Source organism: Acipenser ruthenus, chromosome 19, assembly GCF_902713425.1.
Source record: "Acipenser ruthenus chromosome 19, fAciRut3.2 maternal haplotype, whole genome shotgun sequence".
NCBI lineage: Eukaryota > Metazoa > Chordata > Actinopteri > Acipenseriformes > Acipenseridae > Acipenser > Acipenser ruthenus.
Window position 1 is genome coordinate 21,755,913 of NC_081207.1, and position 12,911 is coordinate 21,768,823.

Here is a 12,911-nt window from a genome sequence, read left to right on the forward strand (position 1 = left end):
TGAATAAATATTGTGAAAGATGCATCACATAGAGTGAAAATACATTTTTTAAAAACACTTTAATTTTAGTAAATCAAATAAACTGCAAAAACTAAACAGATTATTTTTTATCAAGCCTTTAAATTAGGTACCTTTGTATAATTGAAAATGTTAGAAATGAAGTTATTTTTCTTGGTCATCAAACAAGAAAGAAGTGCATGTCTCATTATTCTCATTCATAAATACCTGAACAGGAATCACTTTGAGTAAAACCAGTACAACATGCACAAAAACATAACTCTTAAATCCAAATTTCTGAACACTGTGTAACTAAAACGTCCAGCCGTTCCCTCTCATGCTGAACTGTCATGCACAAAAAAGACGAATGTGCACAATACAGAAGGAAACGAGAGAAAAATACAGAATACAGAAGGAAACGAGAGCCTTGCATAAGTTACTTTTTTTGCCACTACTCTGTATAATCAAATACAAGTTGCAAAATCAGTTGTCTTGCAAAATTCAACAAGCTGTTCGGTGTAGTGGCTGCAGCGACGAAGAAAGCAAAGGCAGGGACTCTGGAGATGCTAAAGGCAAGGAGTAAGACACTTTCAAGATTTCAGCATTTTGAGCGTGTTTCCGTGGGTTGCACTGTGTATGAATATATCACAATAATTTTTTCCCCCCTGTGTGACTCCAAAACAACCTTTCATAGATTAGATGTAGCATGTGCAGGCTTGTCCCTGCCTATATTGGACACAGGGTTAATTGACTGGCTTGATTGAGTCCCATTTTAATTTATTTTATTTATATACTGCCTTTCATATGACAGTATCTCAAAGTGCTTTACATGTCGTGAAGTATGTAGTTATCAAGAAGTAGTAAAAATGATAGAATAAACAGTAAATATTTCTAATATCAATATTGACAACAATAAAAAATCTAAATAAATCAACTGAAGAAAACAATAAATGAATTAGAATAATAGATAAAACACAATTTCTAAACCATAAAAGTAAGTCTTTAATCTTGAAAAATATTGACAACGCAGTAGCATCTCTGAAAGAGAAGGGTAATGAGTTCCACAATCTGGGGGCATTATAAGTAAACACACCTTCTCTCCTTTTCAACCTGACTTTAGAAGCCAGTGCAGTGAGACAAATATTTCACTAATAATATTTCACTAAATAATAAAGAATGAATATAATCAAGGCTATCTGTCCCCCAAGGATTTTATCATTGAAAGCACATATTTCAAAATTTATAAATAAACATAACAGCAAGTTATGCATTTGATCCACAAATGTAAATGTTAATGTGCACGAGGGAAATGTACGCTTCTAGCATCTGTACAAGCTGTTTGCAGATTAAATGTTCATTTTCCTGCAGTTTTAAAGGTTTGTAAAATGAACAGCAACTAATAACTGATGACAATATGCATTGCTTTTGATCTGCAGGTCAATGTTGAAGGCACACTTCCTGATTCGATGACTCGTCTTCCTGTCGGATGTTCTGAGTGGAATCGCAGAGGAGAAGGGAGCTCTGGTCCGGTCCATGGTATCTGGATCTCAGAGAAGAACGGAGAAGGGAACACAAGTCACAGAGGCAAAATATGAAGTATTTCAAACAAATTTCAGGACTAAATTGTTCCCATTTTGTATACCTCCTAATAATAAGGTGTGCATGTGTTGTCGGACTCCTGCATTCTGCTTGTGTTACAACTAGTGCTGAAACAGAGATAATCCTGAAGCCTTTATAAGCTTTTATAAATAGCAACTTATAAATAAAATACAAACTTAATTTAGATTAAAGTAGTTTATGTAGGGGCAATTGATTTCAACCTTTACTTGTGTTTAGTTGATTCGATATAAGCCATTTTTTCTGAAAAAGAACACATTTGGTGTACTATGGACACAAACAGGTTCGGAAGTGTAATGGTTGTACTCTATTGTGGCAACTGTAGTGGATTTAGTGCTGTAACCAAAAGAATCAATTTGCATGAACATTATGACAGAACAGGAATTATTGTAATGCTAAACACTTTCAATGCGGACCATTACGTCTATTCACTTGCAGCCGCAAAATGAGGTCAGTATAGAAATAGGGAGAGATTAAGGTACATATAGTGTGCAAAATAATTCCAGTAAATCATATCTAATATGCATTACTGTCTATTTGTAAAGAAAATAATATGTAAACAATAAAACTGCCAAACATAATTATTTTAAACATTGATTCCTGGATAACTTTTATTGTATTTTTTCTTAGGGAGCAACAGATGCTTTTTATTTTCTGTCAAGCCTTATTTGTTTACATGTATACTGGATACAATGACCACCACATGTACCTAAACCTTAGCCAGCAGACCGTGCCTAATGGATTGGAAAGCTCTGTCTTCCATACTGTGTCACTTCATGTTTGTTTTAACAATTCCATTTTATACATTCATGTGTAATCCTTTATTTGATATCCACATTGTAGTAATTATTTGTATGTAACTTTCACATTGAATGATTTTAAAAGCTGATTGAACAGCCGACCGTGGACGGGAGCTCCCAGGGGGCGGCGCTCAATTGGCGGAGCGTCGCCCGGGGGAGGGAGGTTTAGGTCGGCCAGGGTGTCCTCGGCTCACCGCGCAGCAGCGACCCCTGTAGTCTGGCCGGGTGCCTGCGGGCTTGCCAGTAAGCTGCCCAGAGCTGCGTTGTCCTCCGACGCTGTAGCTCTGAGGCAGCTGCACGGTGAGTTCGCAGTGTGTAAAGAAGCAGGCGGCTGACGACACACGCTTCGGAGGACAGCGTGTGTTCATCTTCGCCCCTCCCGAGTCAGCGCAGGGGTGGTAGCGGTGAGCTGAGCCTAAAAAATAATTGGGCATTTCAAATTGGGGAGAAAATAATAAAAACTAATTGGCAATGACTAAATTAAAAAAAAAAAAAAAAAAAAAGGTGATTGGAAGCAAGTTGACATTGAAAATGTGTCGCAAAACTAGCAAATGTGCAGTCGTCCTTAGACCTAACTTAAGAGCTGCTGCTGTGTGCTGGGGTATGTATTTCTTCATCAGTTTAGTCAGAAGGACTATAATTGCACAATAAATAACTTGTTTCTAAGGAAAAGTAAAATGTGAATTATTTTATATCAGAAGGAGAGTGGGGGGTGAGACAGATGAAAGGAGTGGTTTTAGTTTTAGTGTGGTTTAATATATAACCTCTGATCAATTTGTCAGATTGCTATTGACTGGTACTTGTGTAAACAGGGGCAATGAGGGACGTTTGTGCTGAGTAATTAACAAGTTTTATTCCATTTAATGAATTCCACTGAAAATATGAGTAACTGCATACCCCTGTTATTTACAACTCCTACCTTTCTTCCAGGAAATCTACTTAATCTGGCAGGCATACTGTTTTTATGTGTTGTTATTTATCTGTGTTTATTTATTTATTTATGCACCTATTTGTTTATTTTAGTTTAATACAGAAGCATTCAGAGCAGCAAGCTATAATGCATCAGAGAAAACTCACTTTCTTTATATTTGATGGACATAAATGTTATACATTTTGAAAGAATTAAAACACAATCTAGAGACTGAGGTAATGAATCAGAAGAGAGATCAACCTACAGAAAGCCATGGTAAAACATATCCCTACCAATAATTCCTGTAATGTCAGAACAAACTGGACTGGGTAAAATACAATGACGTGGTGTAGAACATTCTAAAACAAGTGTATGGGAAATGGTTGTTAGCAGCTTTTTACACCTGTGCTAAGGGACTGTTGAATGAACGTCACATTTTTTTCCATTGCCCTTTATTGAAAAAGCAAGTTGCCAGTGTGGTGGGATTCCTAAGCGATGGTTCTGAGTAGCGATTTTAAAAAGGGCTGGTCAAATTTACCTTTGACTTTTATGTGAATAACTAATATATTTAGTCAATGAAATACCACTTTTTGTGTTGTTTAGGGAATGGGTGGACAGCACAATTACTTTGGTCTTTGGGTAGACAGTAATTTTGGGACACAGCAAGGCCAAGCCCTGGTGTACCACCTACAACAGCCCTCAACTCTCTGCCAAGGAAGACTTGGAGAGTTGATGCCATGGAGGTGTGGGTGCTGGGGAACCTCCGGAAGACGCACCTGTAAGTTAGATCTGCCTTTCTGTGACACATTTCTTTCAATGTAGTTTATGTTTCTCGGGACTTGACAAATTAACAGAACTATTCCAAAAAGGCCTTGACAAAGTGCCACACACAAAATTAATCCTAAAGCTGAAATCAATGGGAATACAAGGAAGTACTGCGTGTGGATACATAATTGTTTTAAACATAAGAAGCAGAGAGTACTTGTAAGAGGGGAGACCTCTAGCTGGGGCTCAGTGGGGTGCCTCAGGACTCTTGAACCTGTTTCTTATCTACATCAGCAACTTAGGTAGGTGGATAATAAGCAAGCTTGTCAAATTTGCAGACAACACAAAGCATGGGAGAGAGGCTGACACGCACTCGGCCACCCAAGAAATACAAAACGATTTAGACCGCTTACAGTACTGGGCATAAACGTGGCAAATACAATTTAATGTCAACAAATGTGTTACACGCTGGCCACTAAATTGTAGGATTCAAATGACCTTCCCTAGTTTGTAAATGTACTTATGTTGTTATATACGTTACTTCTACAGGTACAAATACAGTGAAATGTGTTTTTTTTCACCACTAGATGGCAGCAGTAGTCAAATAATATTTGTAATATTGTAAATATTGGTATACCTGTATTTGTGTCTGTTTTGTCTTTTGCAGTCCAAGACAAAGAAGAGCATTTTAGATGCTGATCCAGAGGTGCAGGCATTGATGGAAATGACAGGGAAGGTTCGTCAGAGCGAAGGGCTCTGGGAACCAGTGGAGGAGGAAGAGGAGGCTGACAAATAAATAAAGCTTCCAGAAAACGAATCCTGTGAGATTAACTGTGAATACGGCAGAGTGGGGTGTTCCAATTCCACTGTATTCACAGGGCACCACAGCCAGATCAAATAGTGTGAGAAATATCTGCCGCCTGTTCAAAATGGCCTCATTGACTATGTTTACAATGTTTTTGTGACCCTCAAAGGAACAGTCTTAGTTATTTTTTTAATATATTTTTTACTAATGAACTCGACATACCATCATTGTACTGTATGTTTCAAGAATTTGGACGTGCCTTATTTAGAATTATGAATACAATTTTATTTTAATGATTATTACTCCACATCAAAAACAAATAATGCATCGAAAGTCACTTAAATTGGTTCATACATTTATTTATAAACATAAAATCTAAACTGGGGGGTGTGTGCGAGTGAGCTTTGGTCATTGAGCTGATAACTTCAAATCCTGATTTTTTTTTTTTATTAAATATTTTTAAATCGAAAATGCTTTGGAGTTAGGAATCCTAAATATTTTACCAGACAAATTTAAGTGTCCATCAAACATGGTTAAAAATGAAACCAGGCACTTTGAAGTTTGTTTTGAAACCATGTTGTAGTAAAGAATAGTGAGTCAGGGCTGAGGCCCTGCACATGTGCCTATACAGTAGTTTAATTAGATTTGTATTTATTGTAAATAATTCGAGCCAGACAATTCAAGTGTAGTTTACAGGGAGTCATAGCCGAGCGCTGGTGGCCTGTAGTTTTTTGACCGGCCGGTGGAGTTTCGCTATAAGAAGGAGCCCCTGACACGCCTGTGTGCTGCTGAGCCAAGGCAATTGCGTTTGTGCTGCGCAGCAGAATGAAGCCTTTTCCTTTGTTGGTGAGTGACCATTTTGAGTAAACCGCGTGTGATGTCAGCGGGACTTCCATTTTAGTAGGTGCAGCGCATCGCCACTAGATGGCAGCCTTTTATTTTTAGCTGCTTTTGTAAAGTGTTTTTGTTTCACTATTTTGTTTTGGTTTCCTGGACTCTTGTTTGATATTCTCCCATTACTTACCATTGTTGGAAGCGTTGCATGGTTTTCTTTATGCTAAATAAATCCTGACCGATGTTTCAATGTCAGCCATCTGTCTCTGTCCATCTGTCACAAATAGGATGAAGTGATTTAATTTTTTTTATTTTGTTTTATTTTCACCTGTATTAGGCTAGTCTAACTCGCAAGTCTAGCTTTTCTCGTGAATAGTATGCTGCCTGTTGGAGCCTGCATGCCTGTTACTTCTTGTCTACATACCATCCATATGTAACTGTAACCATTGACCTTCCACTTTACACTTCTTGACCAGTTAAAAGAAATTTGAAAACAAGCTCACCAACTTCTAATGAAAACACTGTGTGTATGATTAGGTATACATGTAGCATCAAAAACAAGTTTATTTATGAGTAGATAAAATATTTTAATGTTCGGAGACGTGGTTAATGTTCATTTTTACAATGAAATGATGTTCTCATGTCGCCCACAGACAACTTCATAAAAATGTACAAAATACCATAAAGTTATTATTATTATTTGTTTATTTAGCAGACACCTTTATCCAAGGCGACTTACAGAGACTAGGGTATGTGAACTATGCATCAGCTGCAGAGTCACTTACAATTACATCTCACCCGAAAGACGGAGCACAAGGAGGTTAAGTGACTTGCTCAGGGTAACACAATGAGTCAGTGGCTGAGGTGGGATTTGAACCAGGGACCTTCTGGTTACAAGCCCGTTTCTTTAACCACTGGACCACACAGCCTCCTATAATATGCACTATACTTCAGTACACAATCTGCAAGGGAGTGAAAAAGACCCTGAAATATAGCAAGTGGCATGCAAGTAGGTTGATATATGCCTAGCACACTTTTCGACTTTCCTGGTTAATAGTTAGTTTAGCTTAATGTTGTCTTATGAAAATATGCCTGTGTATCATTGGTGGTTTACACTAATTCACATACAGTTTCCACTCCCTCATTTGACTATCATCATCAAAATGGCATGAGACAGGGGCACTGCATGTAAACCATGAGAAATGAGAAAGTAAATGGAGATTGAGTGCTAAAAATTACAGTAAAACTTGTCTATGATCTATTCGTCTATGAAATGTTTTATTTATTTATTTATTTATTTATTTATTTATTTATTTATATATAAATAACCTCTTTCTGCAAAAACTAATATTTTGTAAATTAACAAAGATACTCCTATGCTTGTGATCTGAAATGAATGATTAAGCAGCCCCCATGAGGGGTGCTTATATGGATCTCTTATGTTTCTGTGTCATCTGCCTCAGAATGCATTTACTGTAAACTTTATTTTAGGAAATGTTTTGCATACAGCCTTTATGTTTACCCTGAATCTATTTGACCTTGAATAAATAAGTATTAGGTGGACTTGATTAAAGTCTTTCAAATCTTGAAAAGGACTTGACAAAGGTAACCCTAGCCAATACTTTGTGCAGCACAGAAACCAGGACCAGAGCTGGAAATGAAGAGATGACAGAGTGTCTACGGGCAGAGAGGGTAGGAGACACCTTTTCACCCAAAGAGTGGTGTTGATGTTGAATGGGAATTGCAGCAGAGATGTGTGCTGAAGCCAAGCACGTTACTGGAGGCATGTTTCTTTTGCAATTCCAGTAATCGTACCACTATAAGGGCAAAGAGTGCAACTACAGTACTGCAAATTACAGGCATCCCTCTGGCATCTTTACAAATTAAACAGGTGAGGTAAACAGCTATGGTACTATGAACCTAATGTTGAGCTGCACTCTGGTGACAGAGAAATGGAATAGAATACCCTGCTTACAAACAGTGCATGCAAATCACATGCTCTCGCAAAACCAGAGTGGCAAAAACCTCGTTGTCTTTGTTTAACATGTTAAGGTGGTGAAGGGAACTAACATGCAGTGTTCTAATATTAATAATAATAATAATAATAATAATAATAATAATAATAATAATAATAATAATAATAATAATAATAATAAAAAGGTTCTGGGGGTTATTGTGGGAAAGTCCACTGGAATGTACCAGCAGGGGGTAGATTTCAAGTCACAACAGATACCATTATTGCAAAAGCAACAACTAAGCCCTCAACAGTATTCTTCAGTTGTGGAAGATGATATACAACAGCAATCAATATTGATACAGTGCTAGTAGGCAATAATTTACTTATTTTTAGTCATTTGCAGAAGTGGTTCAAGATTAACAGTGTGGTGTTTTTGAGATTACATTTAGTACCTTAGCATAGATGACTCTTGTATTTGTGTTACAGAATTCTTTAAATACCTTGGTGTGTGACATGACAAAAGCTTACAGTTTAAGGCTATTGAATTTTGCAACATGCCTGGTTGGGCTGTTTATAGTTATACTATGTGATAAGCAGTGTATGTAACAGTGTCTGCTTCCAATACTAAGCCTTGGCAGGGGTATGGTTCCTATAAAATTGCTGGCACATAAACAGACTAGAGTTACAAGTGGTCTATCTTTTAGTCAAGTCAAGGGGGAAGTCAGTTTTGAAGTAACACAGAGCACTGGTATGGTATCCAATACAAAGTCTATGTCCCTTGGTCAAGATGTGAAGGAAATACCCTGTCACGACAGGCTTGGGCCAGTCTCATCAGTTTGCTTAGGTTTTCCTGTCCATTGTGTTTATGAAATCCCATGTAATAATCGTTAATCTGTGGTCGTCCAAGCAGGGATAGGTAAGACTGGAAAGTTCTCCAGGAAAATCATATAGTCAGTCGTGGGAATGTTTTGCTCTTCCCTGCACGGAAGTGATTTTGATTGACTCTTATCCCTGCTCTCCCTTTCTTTGTGCCTGATCTTTGCATTATTCTATTTGATTCAGTAAGATGACTTTAATTCAGTGTTTTTTTTAGAACAACGCTGTTTTGTTAAAAATAAAAAGTAAAACACTTCTAACCACTTCCTGTCCTGTAGGACACACAGTGGCCTATTTTACTGATCTAGATGGAGGCAGATATCTATATGAATCTTTCTGGTGTTTTCACCACACAGAGATTTCTTGTAATGAAATATATGGTTATGAATACTTTTAAAAAGTCAAATACAACAGTAATGTCCCTTTTACATTAACTCAATTTTATAAATATGAAAGTCCAGGAAAATTGCTATTGCATATACTGTAAGCAACAAGCTATCTCACACTTGTTTTGTTTCAGCAGTACCCTTGTTCTTGTGGCTTTGTTTATTTAGTATGTTTATTTTTCGTACTCCACTCACCCTCCCGTGCATTGCCCTAGCAGCATTACCAGCTCTTCTAGATCCAAGCTACTCCCAATATTGATATTTGTGTTTATACAGATATTTGTGTTTGGACCCAGAAACACCAGCCACTTTTTTTTTTTTTTTTTAAACTTCTATTGAGTATTTTATTGACCTTAATTAAGAGAGAGTTTATAATTTGACAACTACTTTGGCAAAGTATAGTAGTTCTAAGTAATTTATTGAGTAAACACCAAGCCACCAAAAATTAAAAGAGCCTTACTTACTAAATTGCCAAATTCCGAGATTCTATTTTATTGCTGATTATGCTGCAAATCTAGTCCCTTTTCTGCCTAAGAAACTGCATCTTCTCTTTCTGATTTTCACTTTCATCTGGCTCTCTCTCTATCTCTATGCTATCCTCCAGTGTCCAATTTGCAAACCAGGCCCTTCCTGTATGAAAAACGTTACATATTTCAATATTTCTATGTATTAAATGGTTACTTCATAGAGTTTATTCTTTCAAAATATTGAATTTCTTACCGTTTAATATGACATGGAATTCTGTATTTCTTTTCTATTGCAGTTTCTGCTTGGATTATTAATGTGCCGTGATTAATAGTTACTATTTTGTGTTTTTTTAGCCACTTTCTACTATTAAACTATTACTATTAAGGTGATGACATGCGTTAAATATCCTCTTTTGACTGTGTGAAATAAATGAAGCACACTAATCCACTTTTCTGAGTTTTGTTTTGAAGCTGTCCTGATTTGCAGAAACAGGAATTTCCTTCTGAAGTAGTTAAGTATGGTAAATAGTAATTCACGTAGTGAAACCCTTCAAGTTTCTCAGAATAATTGTATTTCCAAATTCCCCCTTTAACATGCTGTAAGCTGACGGGCATTGCTTAAAACAGAAAGGAACCTGCTAAAAATGTGTTAATTGCATGATTGAAATATCCTGCCTATTCGCTTTCTCATTATAATTGATTGGCACTGAAAAACTGCATAGACAAGGCAAGAAATGTCATCATACAATTAACATGTTTTAACAGATTCCTTTCTGTTTTAAGTGTTACCTGTTGGCTTAAAACATGTTTAACAGGGGGGGGGGGGGGGGATCTGTGCTGACTATCTGGCGCATGCAGGTACTGCAGGAAGAGGGCAGCAGCCTCGTAGATCCGCCTGTCAGTCATGGCAGTGACACGGAGAGGTGGGAAAGAGGGTGTGTTGGCTTTCCTTCTCTCTGAGTGGCTGAGAGGCGGGCCTTGTGAGATTGCTCGGCTCATAAGTACTGCGCTAGGTTATGCATTCGGGTGGCCGTAATTGGAAAACACACAGAGAAGCTGGCTGAGAAGGCCAGTGGTTGGAGCGAGCAACCAAAACAGGCAAGCACGGCTGAGGAAAACAGCCAGAAAAAGATAAACAATTTTATTAAAATCTCTGGTGACGTACCCAAGGGGACGTGTGTAGTGATAGGGGAACCTTGGCCACCCCAGTGTATAGTGCATAACAGCTTAGGACGGAGATCCCGAGCTGACCGGCTTAGCGGCAGTGGGGGCACTGCGTAAGCAGCACCTTTATTTTATAGTTTTATTACTGTGTTTTATTTTCCCTTTTCATTTCACCTTTTATTTATTATTATTTTGAGCACCTGTTAGTGCGCCAGCTTTTAACTGTTTTACCAGTATTGGTATTTCTGTGGTCCTGTGTACCGTTGTTGGTACTCAGGCCTGACAACAGTGCCCTCTGCGGGCAATAAGACAAACGTCTAAAATAATAAAACTGGGCACCAGTGCTGTGTTTGCAAATAAAACTTCTGTCTCCCTTGTGTGTCAGTGAATTACCCACCACCCTTCCACATGTTAAAAAGGAAATTTGGAAATACAACTATTTGGAAAAAGTTAAAGGGATCCCCAGTAATTCAAGGCCTGACTTTTGCCTCTTTTGCTGAAGGACAAATATGTTTTTTTCAATGTGTTGTTTTTCTTCTATTAAACCTAAAGCTGTGATAAAGTAAAATACCTTATAGAGTTATCACACCTATGCAACAGATAGCATTAATCTTAAATATGAGTACTTCATGGTCTGTTTTTTACTTAAACTTTGCAGGATAAAATATACTTCTTCTATAATACATTTAACACCGATAGACACATAAGGGGTCACCAAATTAAAGAGATGTAATTGTTTTAAACTATTGGTATCATATACAGTACTCAACTATCAATGTAAATATATATTTTTAAAGAAATTAAATTGGCACCAGTAGACCTGAAACTCTTGTATTTCATTATTGCTAAAAACAACACAACATGTATAAACAAAATAAACAAAACATTCTGAAACTTGTAAGATATTTTTACAATATGAATTTCACAAATGTTAAAATAACTAGTTCATAAATTATTTTGTATTATTCACGAACATACATTTCTTAGATGGTATGTGTGGTGAACTGAAAGTGAAGTCAATAGAAAATATTTCCAGATACTTTTGTCGTGTTTTACAGCCCCTCCTATTGTTGTGAATGAGCTATTTTAATGCACAAAGTGTTCAAACCACAACAAGCTTCAGCTCACTGCGTAGTAAGCAAGTCAAGGTAATGTGACATGACAGCGTTGATTACTGCAATTGTCACATATAGCTACACACAAAGCAAAGTCGCTTGCACGCAAATATACAAATATCATGGAGAATAATTTCAATACAATAGTACCTGTATGAGGCGTTATTGTTAGACTAATATAGTCTAACCTCTCCAAAACCGTTTACAAAAGAGATCTGAAACTTGGTGCACATACTCCCCTCATGGCCTACATTCAGATTTGTTCGCGAGAAGAAAATCTGTAGCGTAGTTTGGTGGCCATATTGAATTTGTCAAAAATATTCAAATGACTTCTTCTCTGAAACCGTTATGCTGATCGAATAAAAACTTTACATACATAGCCTTGGCAGGGTTGTCTATCAAGTTTCTTCAAAGGAAGTCGCTACATAAAAAAAAAAAAAAGGCTGCTGTGAGCCAATCTCATTTCAGCTATGGTGAATTTGCATATATTGCAGTGTTTCTCTATGGTACAATGTGGCAGAGTGATGAAACTTCATATAGTAGTAGAGGCCTATGGGAAATTAATGTCAATGAAAGAATGAAGGTCATAGGTCACATGGTTTGGCAGCCACATTGTATTTTCAAGAATTTTGTCCAATTTAAAAAAATCTTCTTGTCCAAAACCGCTTTTGGTAGAGATGTGAAACTTGGGGCACATACTACCCTTAGGCCCTATATTTAGACTTGTTCAACAGAAGTTGATTGGTCACAGCGTATTTTTCTCTAAAACCATTATGACGATTTAAGCGAAACTTTGCATAAATAGCCTTGGCAAAGTTGTCTATCAAGTTTGTTCAAAGCAAGTCACTACATAAAAAACATGACTGCCGCGAGCCAATCAAATTTGAGCTATGGTCAATTTGCACATATTTGCACATATTACTTTGCTAATAGTGATATAATGTCAAATGCAAAACTTGCTAATAACTCCTTACATAGTGCAGATAGGCTAATGGTTACTATGGAACACATATATAGCAACCCATATATGCTCCTATGGTACAATATACTACAAAGATTAGTCATAGGTCACATGGTCTGGCGCTTGGACCCCGGTCATTGCTGCTTGCAGCTATATTTATTATTATTATTATTATTATTATTATTATTATTATTATTATTATTATTATTATTATTTTAAAGAGGAGATAACCAGGTTGAAGACTGAGGAAAATGGGA

General features: G+C 37.0%; 1 protein-coding gene across 1 annotated transcript; it reads left to right on the plus strand.

Annotated features, from left to right (window-relative positions):
- Positions 1–1,436: 1,436 nt before the first annotated feature.
- Positions 1,437–5,983, plus strand: LOC117424046 (MTOR-associated protein MEAK7-like). Its single transcript, XM_034040069.3, has 3 exons — positions 1,437–1,593; positions 3,928–4,102; positions 4,757–5,983. The coding sequence occupies exons 1-3, from the start codon at positions 1,531–1,533 to the stop codon at positions 4,786–4,788; spliced, it is 270 nt and encodes an 89-aa protein (XP_033895960.2). The 5' UTR covers positions 1,437–1,530; the 3' UTR covers positions 4,789–5,983.
- The last annotated feature ends 6,928 nt before the right edge of the window (positions 5,984–12,911 follow it).

What these genes read in the sequence shown, in the direction of transcription:
- LOC117424046 (XM_034040069.3), top strand. Translation starts at nt 1,531, where the DNA reads ATGGTATCTGGATCTCAGAGAAGAACGGAGAAGGGAACACAAGTCACA. An exon ending in TCACAGAGGCAAAATATGAA is followed by an intron (nt 1,594 to 3,927) that starts GTATTTCAAACA and finishes TGTGTTGTTTAG; the next exon opens with GGAATGGGTGGACAGCACAA. An exon ending in AACCTCCGGAAGACGCACCT is followed by an intron (nt 4,103 to 4,756) that starts GTAAGTTAGATC and finishes TGTCTTTTGCAG; the next exon opens with TCCAAGACAAAGAAGAGCAT.